Source organism: Rhipicephalus sanguineus, chromosome 11 (assembly GCF_013339695.2).
Source record: "Rhipicephalus sanguineus isolate Rsan-2018 chromosome 11, BIME_Rsan_1.4, whole genome shotgun sequence".
In the NCBI taxonomy this organism is placed as follows: Eukaryota; Metazoa; Arthropoda; class Arachnida; order Ixodida; family Ixodidae; genus Rhipicephalus; species Rhipicephalus sanguineus.
This window is the reverse complement of record NC_051186.1, coordinates 59,288,570-59,315,846: the sequence shown is the minus strand read 5'-3', so window position 1 is coordinate 59,315,846 and position 27,277 is coordinate 59,288,570. Positions and strand designations below refer to the sequence as shown.

General features: G+C 48.0%; 1 protein-coding gene across 2 annotated transcripts in view; it reads right to left on the bottom strand.

Moving 5' to 3' along the window:
- LOC119374097 (beta-1,4-glucuronyltransferase 1) overlaps window positions 1-27,018 on the bottom strand; it is a 312,671-nt gene extending 285,653 nt beyond the window's left edge. The window contains exons 1-4 of one of the 2 annotated variants that reach the window (XM_037644162.2): window positions 26,708-27,018; window positions 9,176-9,359; window positions 2,478-2,679; window positions 224-413 (exon numbers count right to left, since the gene is read on the bottom strand). In XM_037644162.2, the coding sequence (XP_037500090.1) occupies window positions 224-413; window positions 2,478-2,679; window positions 9,176-9,235 (452 nt within the window). In that variant the 5' untranslated portion in view covers window positions 9,236-9,359; window positions 26,708-27,018. The remainder of the gene's footprint in view (window positions 1-223; window positions 414-2,477; window positions 2,680-9,175; window positions 9,360-26,707) is intronic. The other variant, XM_037644161.2, reaches the window with a different exon arrangement.
- Between the last annotated feature and the right edge of the window lie 259 nt (window positions 27,019-27,277).

The window sequence follows — 27,277 nt, the reverse complement described above, 5'->3', positions numbered from 1 at the left end:
AGAGCGCGCGCCAGCGATCGCGACCGCGCCCTTAGATTTAAAGTTCAAAGTTTCTGCCCCGCGACAACCCCCCCCCCCCTTCCACCTCCGACCGAATGCACCCGCCGAGCGACGGACTTTATACGGGAGGGACACGACGGCGACGGAAAAATCCCGTCGAGAATGTCCATATAATTGCTATCGCAATAAAAATTTCAGGGCTGTACACGTGGCGACCGCTCACCTGAGAGCGGGCACGCATCGCCGTAGTTGCACGAGCACCTCGACGACTAGAGACAGTTGCGACCGTGGCGCGAACACCGTGACCGCCAGGGGTCCCCGCCAGCGTTCGCTCAGCGCCACTAGGTAGTGCAGGTGGTTGGCCGTGCTCTGCGTCACAAGGGTCACGTCCGGACGCACGTGGTTCCGAGAACCTGCGACAGAGGGAGCAGATAAATGTGGTAAAATACGTCAATAGCATAGCAAGTGAAAACCATCCATTCGATATGTCCATATACCGGTCCGCGCAATACGTAATAAAATTTTTGGTAAATTTAATATGCCTCCCACAAGAAATGTATATGGCGATAGATTAGTTGAATTCATCGGCACAAAATTATCGGATAACATCCCATTCGATGTAAAACGAAATAGAAATATGTCACATTCCTTAAAGAAATACTATTTTCAGCAACTGTCCGCCATACCTATGCGAAACGCTCATTTATGCACTTATATATCTATATGCTTTCTTTCCTTTTCCTTTCTATTTTGTTTCCTTTACGTTGAAGTCTCGAACGAGATCTTGTGTCGTGAGAATTTACTGTATACCTTTTATCTAGAGTGTTTTTATGTGTTGTTTTTTTGATGTTCATTCTCTTTTAACTGTATATCCCTAACTTGCCTATTACTGTCTATAACACGTTAGTGTTTGTGTATATTTTTACATACTTGTAAATGGCTCCCCAACAAGCCATCAGCTAAGGGGCTATACAGTATTTACGCATGTTTTGAATTTACCTACTCATGAAAATAAACTTCAAACATCGTTACACGCCGGAGGCTACACACTGGAAGCTGCAGCCAGTGGTTCGGGCTGGTTCGAAGTTGTGTTGATCCCTGGAATGCAGCACGTGCAGTTGCCACTTTTACTTAACGAAGCGAAGGTGACGTCACCGAACCTGTGCGCATGCGTCCTGCAGTGCAACCTTGCCTTTATGTGTCTTTTGTTTGTGTGCTGTACCTTAGTTGTTAGTCTCTTTCACGACGCCAATACGCAGCACTGTCCATAAAGACCGTTTGTGAAAGCCTGCACGCCTCTCACTGCGGATGCAACAGGTGCTTCATCACGCTTTGCGTAAAGTGCTTGTGCTTAAGTCTTCTTCTTACCCAGCCACCGTTCATCTTTCACGCTTTACAAAATCCGGAACGGCCTGGCTAGCTTACATAACACCATACAGAACCTCCGCAGGAGTCTTCAATCCGCGCTTAAGCCTCTTCACTCTCTGCGCAATACCGCGGGTCGGTCAGTTATTGCGGTATACCTCCGGATCGGCCCACGTTTCTTCGTCCACTGGGGTCAACGTTCTTCAACGACACGATCAACTGCGACCAACGCACCACTCAAAGCTCATTCAGAGCTGGGTCGCGCGACCAAGCTAGTCGCCGATGGCCGCTTTGGTTGAAAAGCGGCTGCTTTGGCTCGGTCGCTCGCTGCTGGATTTTTTTGTCGCACTGTTACAGTTGCAAACCTCTGAGCCAATCAGACGCGCAGGGACAGAACGTCAGCGTAATTTACGAGGCAATCACAGTGCGGGCGGACGTGAGTTCGGCGTGGCGAAGGGTATAGATTGCACCATAATCTGTGTGCGTTCACATATAGCTCCCCTTGAGTCGCTCTGTGGTCGCCAGTCGCGCGACCGGTGTTAGTCGCAGGTGTGAATGGGCTTTAGCGGCTTCGTTGTTAAAAAAAAAAAAAACTATGGCAGCTTCGCACTAGTGGCGCAAGGCTGGAACCAACATCAGAGTTGGGCGACTTTTTTTTTTCTTTTTATTTTTCTCTTTATTTCTTCTCTTTCTCTCTGCTTCTTGTATATATCTATTTTTTTCTGTCTCTTTCTATTTCTTTCTTTCATTTCTTTCTCTCTCTCGCTCCTTCTATATTTACTTCTCTCTCCCTATTTATCGCTTCCTCTTTCCATTTCTTTTTCTTTCTGTCTATGTCACTCTCTGTGTTCCTATCTTTTTATGTATTTATTATCTTTCTTTCTCTATATTTTTCTGTTTCTCTTTCCTTCTATCGCTTTCTTTCTTTCTCTCTCTCTCTCTTTCACGTGTTCGTTTTCGTTTAACGCTCGCACTTGCTTTACTCGGTAGTGGGACTTGCGCAATTCCTGCGGCGCATGCCCGCCCGAGGTTTTTTGTTCGCGTTGGACAGATCACGGCCGGCTTACGCAGCTCCGAGGTTTTAAAAAAAAGAAATACTAAGCGTCCCTCACCGAGTAGGCTGTCGGCGCGCGCGAGGAAGTTGACGATGTGGAACTCTCCGCTGGAGTCGAGCACGGCGCTGCGCCGGATGGCGGCCAGCATCTGGCTCCGGTCCTCGAAGGCATCGCGCTGCGCCAGCGACGCGTCGCCTCCGGAGACTGCGCCGCGGCTCTTGCGGGCCTCGAGCCGAGACAGCAGGGCGATGTGCACCACCTGCGCATGCGTAGTAAGGTCAGACACAGGTGTAGAGGGACGAACAGAAATCGTTTTATATGCAAGACATCGAGAAGTAACAAATATGCATTGGAGAGTGTGTTGGCCGGAAGCTGACATTGTCATAATGACGTTGCGGTGCCTTCTATACCCTTCCCTTATTCTTTCACGACCTTTTCCCGTTTCAAAATAAATCTTAAAGTGGCTGTAAACCACCCAGGGGTCGAAATTTAGCTGTGGTGTTGCAGTTGTGCACCAGTCTTCAACGAACACGTAGCCGCAAGAATTTTCCGAAACGGTGCCGTAATAGCGGAGTTACACGCGTTTGATAATATGAAAGAACCCTTCTCTCGTTTCGCTCTTTCCTTTGCTATGCTTCGTTCGTCGGCTCGTCTCTCCTCCTAGCCGAGTGCTCCTCCCCACCATGCGAGGAGGAAGAGCGGCGAGAGAGCGCATACCTCTGTGCAGACAAACAGGTTCTTTTTGTGGATGACATGAGCAGACGAGAATGTTGACGTCACGGCCAACGCTGCGGATTACCGAATGGCCCGGAGAGGAGAGGGGACTATTATTTCGAATTTGCGGTGCGCCCGCGGCTCGTAGCGCTGCCGCGTTTGACATTGTTGATCGTGACGACGTTCTGAACTCGATGCGAGCGTTTACTTGAAATGTTACGAAATTAGCGGAGGTGGGTTAGAGGCTTTTTGAAACTATAAGATGAATTTTCAAAGAAAACTCAATTAGGAACCCATTACGGAATTTAAATGAGAACTGAGCGACCCCTGGACGCATAATAGCCCTGGTTAATGTTCGCTATTATTACTATAGTTCTGGCTAGTTCTTGCTTAACGTTGGCTACTGTTACTAACGTTGTCTCAGGTTGTTTGATATTGGTTACTCGTTATCGTCATCTAACGTTGGCTAGTGGTGCGTAAGGTTGGCTTGTGTCGGCTAACGTTGGCTACCGTAGTGTAGTGTTTAGTAGAGTTGGACAGAGTTGGTTAACGTTGCCTAATGTTCGCTAGCGTTCGTGAATGGTGCCTAATGTTCAAAATTGCTGCAAACTGTTGACTAGTTTTGGTTAGTTTTCGCTATCTTCCAGAATGTTATCGCGTGGACGGTTGCTCGAGCACAAGGCGTATATACTTGCGTCAATCGCGCATGCATAGACACCGCGGTATATGTTGTCACGTTGTCGCGACGGTAAAGAAAAGCAGGACGCAGTCGGTAAAGATGAGACGCCTTACTGGGCGAACTTGTGCCCAGTACAGGAAAGACTCAGAGTACAAGCGACACTCGCTGTACAAAGATAACGGCGTGCACCAATGTCGGGCGTCGACTAATCTCATCGTCTGTGAAATGCATTGGCTTTTATGCATGCCTCATCGAACCATCCAGTGTTATCGCTGGTGCACTCGTGGCCTTCGCGTAATCTTGACAGGACAGTCTGAAACGATCGCGAAGTTTTAAAAAACATTGCGGCGCGGGCTACGATCAGCGGTGGTAACAGTTTTAACGCGGTAGCGTTAGAGAGCTCGTGTCGCAGAAATTCCGCTGTCGGCGTCGGCACCGTTGGTTGTGAGCGTAAAATCATCCGTGAGCGAAAAATCGAGAAAGTAGCAAATAAAATAAACGATAAAATATTCGGTCCCAATGAGGATCGAACCCAGGCCGTTCGCGTGGCAAGCAGGTGTCTTACCACAAAGCCACGATGTTGCTTGCAGCTGCTTCGGACAAAAACACTACATAAATGCCATGTAGTAGAAGGAGCCTCCTTAACGCATTTTGTTCGGCAGGTGTCACGACGAAAACGAGCCCATACGGTAGGCGCATTCGCGAGGCCATCAAACTACGTCGAAAAACGCCGGGATAGTGCAGCCATCGCCGCTAAATACACACACGAACTTTCAAACAGCTCTAAAAATGGACAACTATGTCCATCTAGAGGAAAACATATCAAGCCAACGCAGCAAACGCTAGATAATGTGCTGCCCTCTGTGAGGCATTGTGAGAAATATGTCTCGACTTTTCATGGCATCCGAGAGGGCCGGCGCGCGGCGTATATCTTGGAGGCCATGCGACTCTTGCTTTAGATCGAAAGCCTGTAAAATTCGCGCGCGTGCGCGCGTGTGTGTGTGTAACAATACACATTAATAAGTATGCACTTAGTGGTTGAAGTGCGCACTAGGGGCCGGATTTCGCTATCGCGTTCAACTCTTAAAGGCGAAGCTTAAGGGTCCCCCAATTTTTTTTGTGAGTGAAACGCGATCGCATCAAAAGTAGAAGAATAAGCACGTGTGGCAACATATACCGACATGCTCTGCGCGTGTTTGAATGAGGCGGATGGAGAGGTTAGGAGGGAATCGAAACCCACGCAGTCGCGTGTTCCGATCACGCGCACGCATTTGTGATCTATGCGCGTCGCGGGACCACGCGATCATTCAGGTGGATGCTATATATAACTGCATACCGTCACCTACCACTCTACAATCTTCCTCCGTGACACCTCGGGGATCTCACCTCAGACCCCCCCCCCCCCCGCTCCGCCTTGCACAGAATCAATCGCCCGTGCACAGAATCAGAAAGCGCCCGTGCAGAAACAGAAAGCGCCCGTGCACAGAATCAACCACAAAGCACGCCCGTACGTTATTCTTCGTCGAAGCCACTGCTAGAGGGTGGTTAATCCGCGTCGTCCCTTCCTCGTCGTGACTGCAACCAGAGTGGCCGCACGCCGAGCCTCGGTCACTCCGCCCCCCAGTGACGTGTGTGGTTTCTCGAAGCGTCGTTAGGGTGGCTAGAAGTCACGTGATGATTCCGCCACTCACATATATGGCATATATCAATATTGCAGCTGTTTTTACGTGGGTTTTCACTGTTGCTGTTGTTGCTGTTGTTGTCGTTGTTGTCGTTGTTGTTGTTGTTGTTGCTGTTGTTGTTGTTGTTGTTGCTGTTGTTGCTGTTGTTGCTGCTGTTGCTGTTGTTGATGTTGTTGTTGTTGCTGTTGTTGTTGTTGTTGCTGTTGTTGTTGTTGTTGCTGCTACTGTTGTTGCTGTTGATGCTGTTGTTGTTGTTGTTGTTGTTGTTGTTGTTGTTGTCGTTGTTGTCGTTGTTGTTGCTGTTGTTGTTGTTGTTGCCGTTGTTGTTGTTGCTGTTGTTGCTGTTGTTGTTGTTGCTGTTGTTGTTGTTGTTGTTGTTGTTGTTGTTGTTGTTGTTGTTGCTGTTGTTGTTGTTGTTGTTGTTGTTGTTGTTGTTGTTGTTGTTGTTGTTGTTGTTGTTGTTGTTGTTGTTGACCGAACTAGCTATGGCAAACGAGAACTAAATTTTCAAGTACTCGCAACTCTTAATGAGGTGTCAGCAAACGTTCATTCAGGTGGGTCTCTGAAAGTATGTTAAAAAAGGAAACTATACAATATTTAATTCATTCCGACTTGTGTTTTGTATTGTACCGTTTTTGCTGTAGTCGGCTTGAATGCGACACTTGCGAAAGCACCTACGAAGTCAAGGTGGGAGCGGACGGCTGGAAGCAAATTTGCTACAGAGGTTGTATGAACAGGAATATAGTGACTGAGAAAGGCTGGCCGGCGTTTCCATACATGGACCTGTCTTTGCCAAAGGCGCTTTGTCATCCTTGGCCTGTTAGTTTTAAAGGGACTTAGTCGTTGACATCACGTCAACGTAGTGTCGCCGTCAGTACTTGTGGCAGTCTTTTTTATATTGTATTTTATTTCGTTATATATGATGTCAAACTATACAGGGGAGCCGAGGTCTGACCACGAGGAGTGGTGCTAAAACGAGGGGGAAAAATGAACAAATGAAGAACTAGTACTACCTCAGAACTAGTACAACTACCTCAGAAACAACAATGACAACTACAACTACATTAACAATAAGAACAACGACAATAAAACAACAACGACCACGACGACTACTACTACTGCTACTACTACTACTACTTCTGCTACTACTACTATTATTACTACTACTGCTACTACTTCTGCTGCTGCTACTGTTACTACTACTGCTACTTCTACTACTACTACTACTACTACTACTACTACTACTACTACTACTACTACTACTACTACTACAACCACTACAGCTACTAGTACTACTACTATTACTGCAAAACCAAGCTAAGGAAGGCCGACCATTACTGCAACTACTACAAAAACAACGATGCAGAGCAAGTACACTGTCCTGCTACCACCAAATAGAAGCCAGAAAGACGAACACAGACGAGGCAAATGAGCACACTCGCCGAAGCACCGACGGGCGAGCGCCCAAAAAGGCCTGATGGCGCTGTCGATGGGAAGGAGGGAGTGGCTCAAGCTGATGAAGCTACATACAGCTAAGAGGGGCCGGACAGGGCCAGAAGACCGGGGCGTTAATTAAGGATCAACGGCGACTGTCCTGGTGGGTGGGTGGCGTCGACGCCACTTTCAGGAGCCCAGCGAGCACTCGGAAGAAAAAGGATACAAAAAAGATGGCACCACTGAGATGGCAATGAATGATCTGGCACCAGGCGCCATCGCGACGCGCCTCATGAGTGGCCCGCCGGAGTGGGCGGTTCGGGTAAGAAAAGAGATTAGCCGGGCACGTTGAGAAATACATGCAGGTTACAAACGCAGTCGCGCACAAAGGAGTGATTATATATATATATATATATATATATATATATATATATATATATATATATATATATATATATATATATATATATATATATGTATATATATATATACGGCTAAAGAAATGGAGGCAGCTACGCACTACTGGTGCGAACACTGTAAAAACAGCGGAGTCCTCCTCACCCAAACTTTGACCACCTTGCTATACTGTAGTATACATGGCTATGCTATGCTTTACCCTTTCCCCTCCTCCTCACATCACTTCCCTTTCCCACTTCCTTGCTATACTGTAGTATACATGGCTATGCTATGCTTTCTTTCTTTGTGTTTATTTCGTTCTCTAGCTAACTATTTATTTCATTCTCTCTCTTTCTCTGTGCTTCTCTCTGTTTCTCTTTCTTTCTCCCTTTCTTTATCATCATATGGTTCCCATAAATGTGTGCGTGTGCGTGCGTGTGTTTGTGCGTGCGCGCATGTGTGTGTGTGTGCCTGTGTGGATAGCGGATATCGCTAATGCGTTTTACTCTACTTCTCTCCTCCTCCTTTCCTTCCTCAAAGGCGTTGCTAGGCGACGCATGGTGACGTCATCGCAGTTTCCGCGAACGCCGACGGACTAGCTCAAGCTTGAAAAAAGTCGCAAGATCCATTATACATTCGCCTAAGACGCCTTCGCCTACGACGCATTCGCCATTAGCCTAAGAGGACTCGAAGGCGAAAGCCATCTTTTTCTTCTCAGTCGATGCATTCATTGATCTCGCCTCGCCCCCAAGCTGTCTGCACCTAACGTGGTTTCACACTACCTCCAGAATCGGAGGCATTGCAAGCTTTCTGCACGTCATCTGATTTTGCACTGCCTTCGTGATCGGCCCACCTTAGGCCAAGCGATGATATTGTGTGATGACGTCATCATGTGGCGTCACAATGACGTCGTAGTGGCGCCATGATGACGTAACAAATTTCGGCGACCTGTAACGTCATGGTGGCGTCATATGGTGACGTCATGACGTGATGATAACTTTTTGCCTCACTCGCAACCGACGCCGACGGTCAATTTTCGGGTTTGATGAGGCACCTAAGGCTTTCGCCTAAAAAAAACAAAACAATTCGTTTAACTAACGTTGCGGCCGGTGGACCGGCCACAACGTGGTCAGAGTGAATCCGTCTGGCCGACACCTGCCTTCTAAAGGTGCAGGAAAATGAGGCGATGCTACACCTTGATGGTTCAAATATATTCACATTCTGCGACCATGTCCCAGTGGTTGACATGCTCGCCTCTGGAGCATGGGTGCCTGGGTTCAGACCCTAGTAACGCCACAAATATTAACAGCAAGGCTGTTTCAGCTCGGCGTAAAATCTCGCGACCCAAAATTGTCGTGAGTTACACGCGTTTCATGATCACGTGTTGGGGTGACACTCTAACACGTGATCAAAATGTCAGAGTACGGTAGGATTTAGTACTCGTGGTTTCCTTTTGTTTTCGAACTTCAGTCGAACAGTGCTTGCTCGGAAGTTCTGCGCATGCGCTCCACGCGAGACGTAGCGAACGCTATCTTGGTCGATGAAATGTGGCGAATGTCATATTGATCGGCAATACGACATTCGCCACATTTCATGAATTATGGCAAAGAGAAGCGGACAAAGCGAATAGAGAGATAGATGGATAACATCTGGGGTTTAACGTCCCAAAACCACGATGTTATATGAGAGACGCCGTAGTGGAGGGCTCCGGAAATTTCGACCACCTGGGGTTCTTTAACGTGCACCTAAATCTAAGCACACGGGCCTCCAACATTTTCACCTCCATCGAAAATGCAGCCGCGGCGGCCGGAAGATAGATAGATGGCGCTGTAGTATAGCTCATCTCTCACCTGCAGGACGGCGATGACGAGCACCAGAAGCACGATGAGGCTCCTCCAGATGGAAGGCATGTCCGGCAGGCGATGATCATGCTACGCGAGCCGTTGTCCACTCCTCCGGCCGCCACTCAGTGTCTCCTCGCGTGGGCCGCCACATCGGCGAACCGCTGGACGACGGCCGCAAACCACGCTGGGCCTGCACGACGCGTAGAGAGCGATAAAACTTTGGTGCACAAGTCAATCGCTGGACTGAGATTGAATCAATACGATATTGGTGAAATATCGCCTGGCGAAGACTCCGCCTGGCGAAATCTTCGTCTGGCGAAAGACAGCTCCCGACCGTCTTTCGAGATATCTTTCGAGATATGCCTGTCGAGATATCACGCGCTGGCGCGCGCGATATCTCGACAGACATCAAGAGACGGCTCGTAAACTTGCTGTACTCTCAATGCTTCGCGTTTGGAGCAGTGACAGCACGAAAACCGCTTCGGTCCCTGGAGCGGCCGCATTCCCTTAAACCAGCGTTTCGTTGAGTTACGCGAGATCGGATCCAATTACCTTGAGCCGCCAGAGTGCAGGTGTGGTAGGCGTGACGTCACGCCACGTGATCCGCTCCGAATCATGGCGTCAGAGCTGCGCTCTGTCGGAGCCTCACCGCTGCGGTACCACGCGACCAGGCGAAGGTTTAAAGGACCCCAATACTACCCAGAGGTCGAAATTAGAACAATATTAGCTCAGCGCTAGCGTGGTGGCGGGAAATAGCGTTACCGTACCGCGAGCGTTCGTTGCGGACAGCGCGTTTTAGTATAGCGAGATAGCGTTTACGTGCCCAAGGTGTGACTATACGGCGTCACCTAGCGGAGGATGAGTGCGTTAAAAAAAGTGAAAAGGAAAAAAAGGTGCAAATGCTAACCAGTATACCCGCATGCAACAATATTACCACTTTTTTTAGTAATATAATAAAAGTAAAAAATATGAACCACGCGCGGCAAGCGAAAATTCATATGTTGCATATTTCTTTACACCGATCTTCTTATTAGGCCTAGGAACGTCCGAGATGGGAAACGATCTCAAAAACAGCGCTAAGTTCTCCGTAATACTCGGTCATCTAAGCTGCCTCAAGGCAAGCTTCGATGATATAACAGAGATAAAGCTGAACACCAAATTGTAAAAGAAACCCCTATCACATATCAATTTTGCCACAGCAGCTTATAATCGGTACTACATCAAAGCAATCTGTCATTTTTATACTTCACCAAAATAGTCTGCACTGAAAATAAAAAAAAAACTAAATGAGTTGTACAATTAAAATGCCAGTTCTTGTGGCATAAATGAGGTCAAACCTGATAAGGTAATCAATGTAAGTCACACATCACATTCGTCACAGCAGCAGTTAGTAATCAGCATGATATCGAACTAATCTCACACACATTTCACCAAAATAGCCTGCTTGTCAGGTACAAATATACAGCTAAATCATATATAATATCGACAATGCTAGTATGCAGCTAGTATACAAGCAGCATACTAGGAGAGTATACAGGTTATTTTTTGGTTTTGTATAGGCTGGCTAGATGTGCACGCAGTTAAAGTTCATTCTTTTCAGTTTTCCAGTGCCATTTCGGAGCAGGTTCGGAGCAGTTACTAACAAAAATTACTGTTTGGAGCAGCATGGAGCAGCATTTCTCATTTGGAGCAATTTGGAGCAATTGGAGCAGCACTTCCATCACTGCGGGGCGCGACACGTGGTGAAATTAAAATCATGCGAGACGCGGGCCATACTGCGTCGTGGCCCTCGCTGCGTCTGCCTCGTCTCGCTCGCTACCTAAGACGCCTTGGGGACCAGGAGCGTAGCCAGAATTTTCTTTCGGGGGGGGTTCAACCACACTTTAAGTATGTTTGTGCGTGTGTTTGTATGTGCGCGTGTATATATAGGCAAGCAAAATCGAAAAATTTCGAAGGGGGGGGTTGAACCCCCTGGCTACGCCCCTGTTGGGGACCCGCGCTAGTTTTGGATTTTCGGGCCTCATGTCAACGCGAGCGCAAGAGCCCAGGAGTGGCCTGGGTTCTGCGCATGCGCCTTGGCGGCTTGCAAACTTCTTGGGGCCCCAATTCTCAAACTCTCTAATAAAACATTGTGCGCATAGTCTTTGCAAAACCACGGCCGGACTGGAGAAGCACGCGGGCGCCTCTCCTGTCCGGCCGTGGCAAAACAAAGACAGACGTACCTTCCACTTGCGGTAAGTCATTTAGATGAGTCAAGCCTCAGCCATTTTCTTTTCTTTTTTTTTTTTTGCTATCGCTCGCTTCGAACTAAAATGTTTATGCTCTGCTAGAATGTCTTTGTCAACTACTTCAACGTTTTGCGATTGCGCGAAACAGCGAACAAATGCTTAGCATGAAGGGACGTGGTCTGCCGTAACACCATCTGCGGCTTTGCAAGGTAATATTCGTACAACAAGTACCAGCTGATCGGTCGAACCGCTTAAACGTTTTGGAGGTGCGCCAAGCTCATTCAATCTATGCTCCTTAGGGACAGTTTACAGCTATACCATAGTACATCGCATAGTGCGCCAATTTGCCTCCTCCTGGAGCCTGCAGCTCTTCGGCACCCGTTCGTGCGTTGAGCGGCGTCGACGTAACCGATAGAGCAAACGAGGACGAAAGAAAGCGAACGCGGAGTCTGTCGATATGACGAGCCACTGACCTCGCTTTCTTCCTCAGTCACGCGCACTGGTCCCTCGGTTGGAGCTCGTGCGCATGCAGGACTGACACGTGCACTGCGACTGACTTCGCTTTCGCAACGGGGCTGTTCGCGTTTCCCTTGGTTCGGGACGCCTGCAATGCACAGAGTGGTGTGCGTAGCACTCGAGCGTTCGCAGACTCTGTGGCAATATGCAACTAATGTTGCATTGCTACAACTACGGATAGTCAAAACTTCAAACACAGTTGGCGTTGCCCCAACACGAAGCTGCGCTCAGAATTCGCATTATGCAGTATCGTAATCGCCGGTGAATTTTTTCTTTAAGCATAAGCGGGATTACAAGCTTCAACACCGGATCTTCGTGGGACAGCTGCACACAGCTCTCCCATAGTATTGTACAAAGTGTCCTAAATCATTTACATATTAAGGTGAAAGCCTCAGATGCCTCATGAAACGCGAAAATTGACCGGCGTCCCGAGTCGGCGGCGTCAACCCGAGTGATGCAAAAAATCATCATGTGATGACATCATTACGGCGTAGCAGATCACCAAAATATGTGACGTCAACATGGCGTCACAGTGATGTTACGTGACGTAACATCACATGACATCGTAGCTAAGGTCAAAAGTGGGCCGATCATGGAGGCCGTGCAAAACCACGTTAGGTGCATGAAGCTTTCGGAGGGTTGCGAGACAGGATCAATACATTGACTGAAAAAAAGATGGCTTTCGACTTCCAGTCGTCTTAGGTGAGTATATAAGGGACCCTGTGAGTTTTCTTGATTGTTTGTTGTTGTTGTTTTTCTTAGACAGATAATAATAATAATAATAATAATAATAATAATAATAATAATAATAATAATAATAATATTAATAATAATAATATCTGGGGGTTTAACGTCCCAAAGCCACGATATGATTATGAGAGCCGCCGTAGTGGAGGGCTCCGGAAATTTCGACCACCTGGGGTTCTTTAACGTGCACACAAATGTAAGTACACGGGCCTCTAGCATTTTCGCCTCCACCGAAAATGCAGCCGCCGCGGCCGGGATTCGATCCCGCGACCTTCGGGTCAGTAGTCGAGCGCCATAACCACTAGACCACTGTGGCGGGGCTTTCTTAGACACACAGTGCCTTTAGAGCTTGCGAGTATTGGTTCAAAAACTCACAGGGTCCCCTTATGTAACAGGGTCCCCAAGGCGACTCGAAGGCGAAAGCCATCTTGCGCTTCTTTTTCTTCTCAGTCGCTACATAGATCCTATCTCCCCCCGCATCCACCCCTTCAAAAACTTTCTGCACATAACGTGGTTTTGCACTGCACCCAGGACCGGAGGCATTGCGAGCTTTCTGCGCCTGCTTTTGCATTGCCTCCGTGATCGCACCACCTTTGACCAAGCGACGGTGTCATGCGATGACGTCATCATGTGACGTAACGGTATGTGACGTCATAGTGACGTCGTGTGGTGAAGTCATCACGTGATGCTGACCTTTTGCGTAACTTGTTTTGAAGCCGCGGGACGCCGACGGTCAATTTTCGCGTTTGATGAGGCATCTAACGCATTATGCTTAAGAAAAGGGGTGCAGCCTGCTGCGTAGGCCATGAACGCGAAAGCTTTATATACCTCATCAAACGCGAAAACCGACCGTCGGCGGCGTCAACACGAGTGAAGCGGAAAAGTCATCAAGCGATGACGCCACCATATGACGTCATTATGACGTCATAGATCGCCAGGATGTGTGGAGTCATCATTACATCACTATGACTTCACATACCGTGACGTCACATGGTGGCGTAATCACGTGACACCGCCGCTTCGCCAAATGTGGGCCGATCACGGAGGAAGTGCAAAACCAGGTGAGGTGCAGAAAGCTGGCAATGCATCACCTGGTTGCAATGCCTCACGCTAGGTGCAATGCCTCACGTTAGGTGCAGAAGGCTTTTGGAGTCGAGAGAATCAGTACGTCGAGTGAGAAGAAAAAGAAGAAGCTGACTTTCGCCTTCGAGTCGTCGTAGGCGAATGCATAAAGGACCCTGTGAGTCTTTTATTTCGGAAACGAGGCTCTCGTCCCAGATCCGCGTGTCTTCGGAAAGGTGCAAGGTATCCCAGGCAATTTCATCCCCGGCTTTTCGGAGGTGTGCTCGGTGCTTAAAATCTAGCTTCATCAAAGGGGCTTCTCTAACGGTACACTGGGGTGGTTGTTTCAGAGCGCTCCGGAGGCTATGGAAAATCGATGTAAAAGAGCAACTGAGGCATTACTTGTAAAATAAGCAAGGCCATTACACGATAAGGAAGGAGGAACGAGACTTGCATACCTGCTTTGTTCTCGTTATAGAGCTTTTAAAGTTGTGGAATTCACCACTTTCAAACACGGTCAGAGCGCTCTGAAACAACCACCCGATTGTGCCGTAGGTGTTACGGGCGTAGCTGAAGTAGGAAGCAAAGAGGGATACAGAAAAAGCGACTGACATAGCTCCTTTTACGCACCGTTTTATACGAAAGGGTGAAATAATTTTTCATCATCGTCATCATCAGCTTGACTACGCCCACTGCAGCGCGAAGGCATCTGCTATGTTTCACCAATCAACACGGTTCTGCGACTGCTGCGGCCACGTTATTGCCGCAAGCTGCTTAATCTCATCTGCCGACCTAACTTTCTGTCTATCCCCTCGCGCGTTTGCCTTCTCTTGGAATCCAGTCAGTTACTCTTAAAGAGATACTAAAGAGCAAAGCGATTTTTCTCGTATTAGTAAACCACTCTTTCACGATACCAAAAACACCACGCTTGCGGCGAGAGGACGCTCAGTAAGCGAGAAATCGCGCAAAAAGAAAATGTGGGTGGCGACGTCACCTTGAAGTTTCCGCACCATTCGCCGTGACGTCACATATTTCGACGGCGCCTGCTAGGGCCTACGTAGTTCCTAAACGGTAAAAATGAAGTGCATTGTCCTCTGAGTTCTTCTCAGTCGCTACATGGATCCCATCTCCCCCGCATCCACCCCTGCAAAAACTCTCTGCACATAACGTGGTTGACATACCAAGTTTGTGGAAATTTTGTTGAGCCAATGGCGCCAAAATACGATAAGTACACTTTGAAATCTGTGACGTCAGGCGTAGAGATTTCGGAGCGAAATTTAAAAATGAAACTTTGAACTTCATTTTCTCTTTGTTAATACACCTATGATGGTGAAAGTAACGACATTATAGTTCTGAAAGTACAATTTATCAATCTAAACCGATTCATTGTTTCTCTTTAGTGTCCCATTAAAGACCAGCGGTTATCTTGCCTACGCGCTACATGCCCTGACCATGCCCATTACTTTTCCTCCTCCTTCTTGTGGTGTGTGTGTGTTTGTGTGTGTGTGCGCGTGCCTGTGTGTGTGTGTGCGTGCGTCTGTGTGTGTGTGTGTTTGTGCGTGCGTGCGTTTGCTATCTAAACGGCCCATTCTAACCAGCTTAACGTCTCATTTTCGGAGAGGCTGAAAGCTTTCTTTACTCGTGAAGGTTGCCGACTAGAGGCTTACTGTCTTCCCCGCTGTTGTTACTGTGTTTCCCGCTGTGTCCGGCTCGGGTATTAGAAAACATGGCAATAATTTTTGCTAGGTATCAAGGTGGAATTTTCGAAACGATAGTGAAAGATCTTCCGACCACCGCTGACAAGGGAACAAAGAAAGTTCGCCCGCCACACATTCATGTCGCTACATTCTAGGGAGTGGGGGTCTCAGATCCCTTGTCAATACTGGTGGGGGATCATAGACCCCCCCCCCCCCCCCAAGACCGTCCCTGACTTAAAACACTGGGTGTGCTCCGGGAACCGCCGAGCACGACTCATCAGAACATTACTCACCTGGATTCAATCGTGTCAGATCAAGTCACGAGTCCGAGTCTGAGAGAGCCTGAGTGATTTGACTCACGAGTTGCGCGACAGGAGAGCGAATACGAAGAGCGCCGTGCGTCTGAGCCGCAGATACAACTTTGCGGGACACCAGGCGGTCACGTGTGACGTGTGGCGTCATCAAGGATCTATTTAAATCTAACACCAGGGCCGACAAGACAGCCTTTGACAGAGGTAGGCCCGCCCGTCTAAATTTTTACGAAAAGATTTACTGACTTGCCCAAACAAACATACCTGTCATTCATTCATTCATTCATTCATTCATTCATTCATTCATTCATTCATTCATTCATTCATTCGTGACCGACGAAGAAGACTGAGTTCAATTCAATTCATTTCAGTTTTATTGGTTTCAAAAAAGTATTACAAGATCACAAATATACAGGCGAGGGTCCCAGTGTCAAAGAACTGTCAGTACTAAAAGAAAACTACAGATGGATTACTGTGAATTAAAATGTAGCCGACGTTTCCACCCAGTTCATTTAAATTAACATAGCGACGGATGAGCTCGACCCCGAGGCACCACCGAAAATGTAGAAAAGCGGAACACGAATGACTACTATGAAAGAAGGTGAACCCGCCGAGTTTCACAATTAATTCATTCATTTAAAAAGCGACAGAACAACTTGACGTCATAGCACCATAGCACCAATACTACGCGTATTAAGAGTTAGAGGTCCATCGTTACTACCTAAAGCATTAGGTTCCGACGAGCAGCGATGTCAGAATCGCTGATGAAATTTAGCAGGACGTTCAAGTTTTCCGACCTAAAACCAGCGACACAAACGTGGATCCGTATGGTAAAGTCACGAAAATGAGTGAGCTACTAGAAACTCATGACCATGTCTTTTTGCACTGTTGGCAGGGACAATAAAAAAAATTTTTCCGTTAGACCCTCAGGGAATTAGGTACTTAGCAATAGACAATGAGGACGGATTACCTTTTGACCTAATCATGATGATTGGCTTGCACTAGTATATGGCGCTCACGAATGGCGGGATTTTACTGTGACCCGGACAGAAGAACACCAAGACAGTATTTTCAAGAAAGCACGACCCGGTTGATCGAGGTAGAAAAAACAAAAGAATGTATTCCTTCGTGGTTGGCTAGGGCAGAACCCCTGCTTACTATGAAGGAATATTATATCACGATGTTGTCCATCCAGTGGTTGACGATATATGTGTGCTTTCACGTTTGCGGTGTCTTGTAACATAATTCTGTTGTCTCCGTTTGTGTGACGTACAACCGGAAATAAAGAAAAAAAAAGAGAATTTACGCAAATTCCCTGCGGGAAGGGCAGCGATATGGCTGGGGCAGAGCTGACTTTTTTATTTTACTTTATTTATTTATTTCCTTCTTAGGTTGTAACCGAGTATAGCCCACCCTCCGACCCTGTGCATCACTCACTCCCTCATCGAATCATTCATTCATTCATTCATTCATTCATTCATTCATTCATTCATTCATTCATTCATTCATACATTCATTCATTCACTTTCTTCTCTTTCGTTCATTCATTCAAATTAACTTAGCGGCCGACTAGGGCGGTCTTCATTCATTCATTCATTCATTCATTCATTCATTCATTCATTCACTTTCTTCTCTTTCGTCCATTCATTCAAATTAACATATAACGGCCGACTAGGGCGGTCTCCAAGAAACACCACCAAAAGCCGAGAAAAGAAAAACGGCACACGGAAGCCCAGGGAGCTTCGCGAATCGAGGCCGCCTCGTTGACCAAGAATCCGGGCGAAAAAGCGGCAGGACGGCTCTGAAACGGAAACCTGCCGCTGCACTGCTGCTGCCACTGCCACTGCTGCTGCTGCTGCTGCTGCTATATTTGTGTCGAGGTCGAGGAGTTCAGGGAGCGCCGTGTCTCGAGAGAGAGAGGTTAATCCACATAGTGGTTGGCCCCCTCACGAACAACCATTATTTATACCTTACGCTCACGACAGCAGGATGCCTCAGAGGAAGCTTTATATAAGCTCGCATGTACCTCAAGAGTTCCCACCGAAATACGCGAAAACCGAGCTCCACTCGAAACGAAGTTTGTATACCCCCTGTCACACGGCAGACGTAATGTCATTCGCAGCGAATTTGATTATGTGTTAACGCCACTTTTCTTGCTACTACACGGGCATATACGAATGGCATCCACAGCTAATGGCATTCACCCATTCAATAAGTTTCCCTAACTCGTGCACGCACGACATGTGTAATCTCGACGACGGGGGCTTGACAAAAATTTACGAAATCAATAACCTAAAGCAGAATGCAATCAAGGTTAAGGTTTTAACAGCGAAGTTGTTATAGCCGGCCGTAAGATGTCCATGGTCGCCAGAAAACTATCATCATCATGAACGGGTATGTGCCACAGGAATTGGGCAAATCCTACTACCCACCACCGGTCCGCTAAAAATTAACAAGGCAAGAGATATATCCCAAGAAATGGCTATCATCACGGATATGTGCCATAGAAATCGGGCAAATCTCACAGCTCACCACTGGTCCACTAAAGATGAAGGTCATCCGAAGGCGAGCGGCTAGAAGAGCACAGCATAGCCTTGTATTCGCCACGAGATCGGGCTACAGGTGGCAGTACCGTCGCCGTGCTAGTGTGGATAGGCGGTTGTCGGCGCGTATACAAACGTGCACAACGGCGCTTCGTTGTGAGCGATGTGACCCGATTTCCGGCAAACAAAATGCGTTGACTGCAGCTTTGTGATAATATGCATGTGCGCTCTTCATTCCCGAATTAATGCACGAAGCGCGCCGAACGTTATAATTACTTGTGAAAGAAGCGCATTCTGCCAACGAACGGGTTGCTCGCCTTCGGCGACAGTCGGCGTTTTCGCAATGGGTGACGTTTTCTTGTTGTTCTATTTGTACAAGTTTAGCTTGTGTTCCCCCTACTACGCACTGCTGTATAGCGCGACTGAATTAACCATTTACTTCTTGTTCATTTGGATGCCCCTCAACAAAAACAAAGCCCGAATCCCTGCACGATGAGTTGAAATAGCACTTTCTGCACTGCGTGCTCAAATATTCATTCGCATTTCTTATTCAGTTCTCCATGAAATGTAGGGCAGTTGATAGGCTTACTGAGGAAAGCTACGTGGCTGACAGCGCTTTAGCGCTACGGAGACGTTTAACACGCACACGCTTGTTTTTATTCCAGTAACAGTACACAAAGGTAACTGCACATCACGGAAATTTCTTCGATTGATTACTTGCGCGACAGTAATGAAACAAAGGTCCGGTTATTTTACGGGACCAAAGTACGTTTTTTCATACGAATAATGTCCGCTGCCTTCTGTCAATCTAAACAACGCAACACAAACGCTCAAGATAATGTAAAGAAAAAAAGATGTGGCTTCGCGTCAAATTACTACGACATAAATGTAAACTACGCCGTTTGGATTAATTATGACCATCAGCGCTCTTTGACGCGCACCTTAATCTAAGTACACGGGTGTTTTTGTACAAATTTCGCCATAAGTTGATATTGCGCAAGGCAACTCAGTTTTGCGATTTCCGTGTCATTTCATTTTCTGTTCTTTTTAGGGGACAATTTAAGTACCCAAGTGTCGGACGTGACCTAACAGAAATATTTCTCTCTAGTGAGACCAGGACCGTGCACAACTAAAGCTCGTCGCGTAACCTATAAACAACACCTAACCACAACGCTCAAGTACATGCGAGCCTTTTTTTTTTTACCATCGCGCCGCTAAAAGGCTATTTTCACATGAGATTTAATACGTCTCATCTTTAGGGCAACGCCGAGTGCACTTTGCAATGCGCTTGAACCACAGAGCGGCACCTACACTGATATGACTCTCGTGAACGGAGGGTACGACGACCACACACAGCACTCTCGACAAGTGCACTCTCTGATCTTATTACAGTACTGTACATATACAGCAAATCAAGACCAAATGCTTCTTTACATCGTGTTAGGCATACGTACGAGCGGTTAAAGTTGCACTAACGCAACGGAACAAACCGCCTTTTGAGGATCCGCATGACGTACGCGCACATGCAAACACAACGGGGCTAGCAGACGACGCATGGAGCAATCCACACTAAGCGCGGTTCAGCCAGAAGCCGCTAGGCGGCGACTCCGCTCGATCTCACGGCCAATAGTACAGCATAGCAAGGGGGTGGGAAAAGGGAAGTGAGGGAGCGGCGGAGAGGAGACAGTAAAACATACTATAGAAAGAAAGAGAAACAGAGAGAACGAAAGGCAGAAAGAAATGGATGGAGATCTAGAGAGAGAGAGAATCAGAGAGGAAGATATAGAGAGCGAGAGAGAGAAAGAGGAAGCGAGAAATACAGATATAGAGAGAAAGAAATGCAAGATAGAGAAAGCAAGATAGAGAGACCGAGAAAGAGATAGAGAGAAATAAGGTGAGGAGGAGGGGAACGCCAGCAGTTCCGCTGCTCCCTCAGTCTTCGCACCATTAGTGCGGAACTGCCCTACTTTTTTTATTAATGATTGCCGTTGCCTTTTCAATAGCTTCTTTACAGCGCCATAGTTGAAGCAATTTGTTCAACTATATCCTTTTTCCCAGATTCCGACTAGAGTTACTGCATACGCTAGCTACCTAAAGGTAGCATGTACAGTAACTCTAACTGGATGAATGGATGGATGGATGCTATGAGCGTACCCTTTATAACGGGGCGGTGACATGTCTGCCACGTAATACCTCCATATCGGAAAATAAGCAGACTGACTGGCGTGATGCAACACCATGGGGTCATGGGACTTCCGGCACGCCGTCAGCACACGTACGTGAACTTAAGTGTCCCGCGACTTTTGACCGACTTTTACTACTTACGGCAAGCTCCACAAATCACACCGGGGCGCCCTGGTGCGCCGTGTCGTCTAATCATCGTGTAGCCTGGGCGCTCCGGTGCGCGCAAGTGCCATTTGGCGAAGTTGCTATTATGGCATTAACACCTAATCACATTCGTTGCGAATGGCATTACATGCGCCGTGCGACAGGGGTATAAAGTTGTTATTTTGCATCATTCGTGTGGACGCCGCCGCCGCCGAACAAGTGGTAGTATTCTCGACATTGCGAAATTCCGTCACTGGTCAACTCCGGTTGGCCCACGGGGCTGCTGCGACCTCGCTGATTGGCTTAAAAATGCCGCCATTACGAAAGTCGACAGCCATGGCGGAATCTGACAAGTGTCCAGAATAGCACAAAAGGTCCCGCGATGTATCGTCAGGTCTCGCCCAATCTCGAAAATTTATTTAATCATACAACGCCTTCGCCTTCAAAATAATGTGGTATACGACCCAATCTCTGGACGTTAAAGGTATACTGAACAAAATGTTTGCCGCCAATATTTTCAGCCAAACTGAAAGATTGGGTGCTTAAATCGGTAGACGTTACCACCTTCATTTCAGACAGAAACAAGCAGGAAATAATGAATGTAATGCGTTTAAATGCCGCGTTTAGCGGCCGCGCCGTGAATTGTGGGCAGTGGCGTAGCCAGGGGGTTGAACACCAGGCCCGTGCCCCCCCCCTCCCCTCCCGATTTTTTTTTTTTTTTTTGCCATGGCATACAGAGCCCAAAATGACACTCGACCACATCTGGCTGCCCGGTCCCACTCCAGATCTAGGCGGTGCCTCCCCCCCCCCCCCCTACCAACCCGAAAAAACTTACTGGGGGCGGTGATGGTTAATGTCACCGGAAACGGGCGTGCCGACAATACCAGCCGTCGCCTGCGTCTCTCAACCCGCTCAGCTCCCACTACGGTTCCTAGCACCACTGCGAACGGTACCGGCAGCGAACAATGCACCCGGGTGGGGCACGTCTCAGCGTTTTTGTGGAAGGGGTCTGAGAGTGGGATGTAAAGGCGAAGTGGAGAAAGGGAAGTCGCAGGACAGAAAAACGAGCACCCTGCATCCACCTTTGACGTCACGGCTCGCGCTGGCGCGCTGCTGGCAATCCCCCAAAAGTACAGCCAACTGCTCAAAAATATGTGAAATATAATTGTTTATCGGAACAGTCGCGTTTTCAGAGTAGATTTCGATGTTTTCGTCATCTTTTCGCTACTTTTGTTCGGTACCCCTTCAACACTCGAGGAGGAGAACGTTACGTTTGGTCTTTTCGAGACAGTTCTTCATCGAAACTCAACAACAGGGTTATTGTTCCTAAACAATTAAACTAAGTAGATTATGGGGCCGCCATAGTATTGCGCGATACTACCGTTTAGTTTTGTTTTGTTGCTTTATTCACTCAGGAATCTCGCTTTGCCTTGAACAAGTCACTGGGCTATGTAAGGCGCCTTTAGTAAATGAAGACCTACATCCACTCTTCTACGGTTGCATTTTGTTGACAACCTTATGTCTTATGTTGTTTTGGCCGATGTGCGGCACTGTTTCTAAATGTTCGTAGCGTCCTACGAAGAAATAAACTTTTTCTAAACACGGCCGATGTCACTCATACATTTTCCTAAAAACTGAAAGGCTCCCAGGTGCCTGGTGGTAGAGTACATGTTTCCTCTTTTAGTTCAAAAAACGAGTCCACCTTTGATACGTAACTTAAAGGGGCCCTGGAACACAATTCAAGCATGGTCGGTAGTCGAGGCTCCTGAGAGCATGTGAGCCAAACATGATGGCGGAAATCTATACTCTCGGCAAATGATGCCATAAACGCAAAGTCTACGGTCATTGGCTCATTTGAGCATCGTGAGCTGCACAGTTACCGCGGCCGCCGCGGGATGCCGCCACGTGCCCGCGCGAGCACTCGCGATCACACTGAAAGTAATCCACGCGTTCGAAGAAAAAAAAAAGAAAGTGCTCAGGGTTATGACGCGCGCCGACGAACGTAGCTTCCTACCCTCTAGTCATGCCCCCCCCCCCTCTCTCTCTCTCTCGCGTAGCTTTCAGCGCGCTCGCTGGTACGAAAGAAGGAAAGCGCTTAAAGACTGCGACAGATCTCTCTCCGCTCTTGCGTGACTGATTCTAAAATATTTTTGCGACAACTCCAGGCCGTCCAGAGGGCCCACGACATCGCGACGGAACTTGGACTTCCAGTCCCATCGTGGGCGAAGCCACCAACTTGATCTGGGGGCCTTCGGCTCCCCAGATTCGAGTTCCTCAGGACTCCAATAAAGTTCTTGTCATGTCATGTCAGTCGATTCGGGAGGCAACAAACTCCTTCAATGAAGCTTGCTAGGGTTAAGGCTTGGGCAAGTTGGTTCATTGCGCATAGAAGGAAAAACAGCGCGAATTTTTGGACGAACACAAAAGGGAGACAGACGACGACAGGCGCTCGATGAAGCCATTCGATGGTTACTTCGAAATGTGTTGCGGGACCCCTTTGAATGTATTTATTTTTTTCGGAACGACAGCTTTTACAACTCAGATTTTTTGGTGATGGCACCTTACGCGAAAAACCCCGCGCCGGCGAGCGCAAACAAATGCGGCCCTCGAAAGTGCATGCGACGGGGCACGTGCGTATCTGCACGCGCCGTCCTTTCTTTTTTTTTCTTTTTTTTTTCAACAACTGATGCTCTCTCGATCGTGAACTTCTCGGCGATCAACCGTTTCTGATACATCAGTATGACCTTATTCTCGAGGTCACTTGTCATCGCACGTTGCCACGTCTCATTGTTGCCTAGATATGAACACGTGACCGTCGTTGTTGCCTGTGGCAACTGAAGCGTGGCGCTGCTAATCACGTGAATTAAGCTCCGATTCCCGGCACGGAGGAAGGAAACAGTTAGGAGGGAGCATTGTCTAATGCGATGCAAAGAATTAGAAGAAAAAAGAGAAGTTGCAGGTCGGGCACGCTCACGCCACGCTTCGCTTGCCGCCATTTTTTTGGATATGGGAAGAGAGAGAGAGAATTAACTTTATTAAAGGTCCTGAAGGGGCCTGGGCACCCCTTACGGGGGCCGGCCCGGTGGCTCCGCCCATGTGGGGACTGGGAGTCGGAGCTCGCCAGCCACCTTTTGGGCCTTCTGGATGGCCTGATGTTGAAGGGCCCTGTCGGGGCTCCTGAGGTGGTTCATCCAGTCTTCCTCGGTGGCAGGAGACCCGAAGCTAGCGTTTAGCGCGGGACACTGCCACAGCATATGATTTAAGTCGCCCCTGGGATTTTGGCATTTAGGGCATTCTGGCCTTATATCTGGGAGGTATTTGCTGCAGATGTAGGGGCTGGGGTAACTGAGACGTATGGGAAGAGCTCCTGAATTTTTTTTTAGGGAAAGCTGCGTGAGTACACAGCACTCTAAACCATGCACGTTTTATTCTAAGCACATAAACACGACCATACCTCGATAACTAAAGAGGGCGGAAAGGTCCATGAATATAATAATAATTTCTGATGTTTAACGTCCCAAAACCACGATATGATTATGAGGGTCGCCGTACGGCGGAGGGCTCCGGAAATTTCGACCACCTGGGGTTCTTTAACGTGCACCTAAATCAAAGTACACGGGCCTCAAACATTTTCGCCTCCATCGAAAATGCAGCCGCCGCGGCCAGGATTCGATCCCGCGACCTTCGGGTCAGCAGTCGAGCGCCATAACCACTAGACCACCGTGGCGGGGCAGGTCCATGAATTTAGTGTCCTCAAAAAAATAAAAAGTAAAAAGATAGTTCATTTTTATTATTATTATTTAGGTTTCTCACGCCACAACCGCGATATCATCGTGCGCCATACAACATATGTAGCGGCTGACTGCGGTTTAATTTCTCCCCAACTGGGGTTTCCATAACGTGCGTCTGAACTCGGGAAAGCGCCCGTCTATTACTTTTTTTTTTAAGTTTGGCCAACTCAGAATGAGGCGGGAATCGAACGCACGACCCCAAACACAGCGGCGCGACGCCATAACCGCTGGGCTATCAAGGCGTAGGCAGCTCTGATTCGATGAGGGTAGTTGCGCACAAAATGTTAAAATGTACTGTGGGAAGCATTCTTTCTTTTTTTTTACAGCGCAGCTCTTAGGCGCCCGTTCCTGCGTTGAGCGGCGTCGCCGTCGGTGGCGTAACCGATAGACATGCAAAAAATAAAATTAGAAAAAAAATACGCAGTATCGAATGGATTTGAACCCGGGCCCTCCGCGTGGCAGTCGAGTATTCTACCGCAGAGCCACGCCGGTTTCTTTGTAAGGGCAGTACATTGAAAAACGCAGGGAGCCGCCTGGTGCTTGACACTCATTTGCAAAAAGACCCTACACAGGCGTCATGTCGGACATGACAGAAGCGTGACAGAAGAGTAAAATAACAACCAGTCATCACACAATGCTAATTGAGCAACGAGTGTGTGGTTTAATGCTTCCCACCCACTGCAAGGTGCTCAGCCACAATTCTTCGTCGTCATCAGCAACATACAGCATCAACAAAGTGCACATAATACCTTACAGATGTGTACCGTACGGTACCTCGCTTATCCGCAGAAAGACGAATAATGGCGTAATGGGTGCTGTCTACACTTCACAAAAATTATGATTTATGGCGTAGTCGATACCTTGATGAAAGCCAAAACTTCAAACACAGTTGGCCTTGCCCCAACACGAAGCTGTGCTCAGAATTCGCATGAGGCAGTATCGTAATCGTCGGTGAATTTTTTACTTAGGATGTGACTATTTTAAAACATAATCTGTAAATTCGATTAAACATTATTTAAGAAGAAAAGGAAAACTGTAACTAGCCAATAAAAACAACACACACACACACACACACACAAACACACTCAGTATTTATGTAATGTACAGCCATCGAAAACGCCTACCTTACTGCTATGCTATGATACCACGATTAAAGGGATCGCAGTGACTCATCACTCTGCAGTATTTCGCCGATTCGGGAGCAAGGCTTCACTGGGAAAAACGGTAGAAGGTGATGTGAAGCAATCTTACGTCAGATTTTCACCTGCACTTCATCAACTAAGGTTAACCATATGTAACAGATGTGGTCTGCACAAAGGTTACGTATCTAGTTTCGGTGCGAATCACGGATTTCCAACATTCAGGTTCCAAATGTTGCTTTTCAAATCTTCCCGATTTTCGACAGGTCTTTGTTTAGCTACGAGATCAAACGTTCGAGTCTTACAGATCGGTGGGATGAAACATTCTCAGAGGCAAGAAATTTCAGTGATATCGGTGAGACGCTTCACTGATTAGAACATGTCTTCTTTAAACATGCATTCGAATAGACGATATCATAAAATCGGCCCGACGGAAACCTTCGTCTTACGAACGCTTTCTTTTTTAATTGATCAGGTTACAGCGATTAATATGCAAGCACTTCCGGGAATTCCCCACGCAGCAACTAATGGGCGAAAGAACACTCTAAACCATCCGCGCGCTGCCACACCGAACGAGAACTACGCCCGACTAACCTATATTTATACTAAACCGCTCCCACGTGCGACAAACGCGATCTCGGCCAAACCAAAACGACTCGTTTTGCCGACCAAGGTAGCGATCTAGGACTGGTCAATCATAAGGGTTCGAAAACACACCGGAGTTTCTGTTCAACCGGCTTCGATTCAAAACACAGCGCCGACAGTTTCACTCAAGGCGAACGCGCTCTACACATCGGATACGTGCCTCAGACCGTGTACCGTGCTGAAAAAGTACGAGGGGATACAAAACGTATCCTCGTAGGTTTGAAAAGCGCAACACAACTACGCTCAGTGCGTTCGTAAAGTCATAACGCGCGCACGCTTGAAGCGAGAATCTGACAGCGCGAGCCACACGAACAGCTGGAACGAGGGGTGCATCGCTCGCTGATCTGACAACAAAACGAAAGCATTTCGGTTCCGCTGGTGGAATGAGCGATCACATGTTTCCTGCTCTCGCGTGCGCTTGAATCACGAGCGCGCAGGCGTCGGTAAAACAACGTGCTTTCGTCAAGCCGCGACTGAAGTCAGGAGAGCGGGACCCCAAGTGCCCCGCCTCCTTTTTGTCACGAACCGAACCGTTAGACGGGCGGCGTTAGGCTTAGTAACGAGTCCGGGCGCTGACTCCGTCAGGCGCCGAGCAGCACCGCGGACTCACCGTTGATTCTGGCGAGCCGCTGCCCTTGTGTTTGTGTTTTCACAGGTCGCAGGCAGTCCGTGAAAGGGTACGGAGCGTTCCGCTGTGCCGGGTGCTACGTTGGAAGAAGGAAAACATCGTAATCCGTTCGGTGAAAGCGGTACCGGACTAGCGGGCACAACACCGTACACAGATGCACGCACCGTCCAACAAGCGCACGCGCGCGGCACACGATCGGCGGCTTCGACGCACGCCGGCTCTATCGAACCCTCCTTCGCGCTTTTGTGAGGAGGAATGTTTTTATTTTTGCGTGTTTTTTGGAATGATGTGCCTAGACTTTGCGTTCGAGACTAACTCAGCCGCGCTACGCCGGTATTGAGGGTGCGATCTTGATACCCAATCCGGTGGCTTGAAGTCGGTAGCGCGGCAAATACGAACGTTGTACTGCGTTCAGTTTGTGGTTCGGCGTGTGTCTTGTCGAATCTTCGTCAATTTACCGAGAGTGTGGAGAA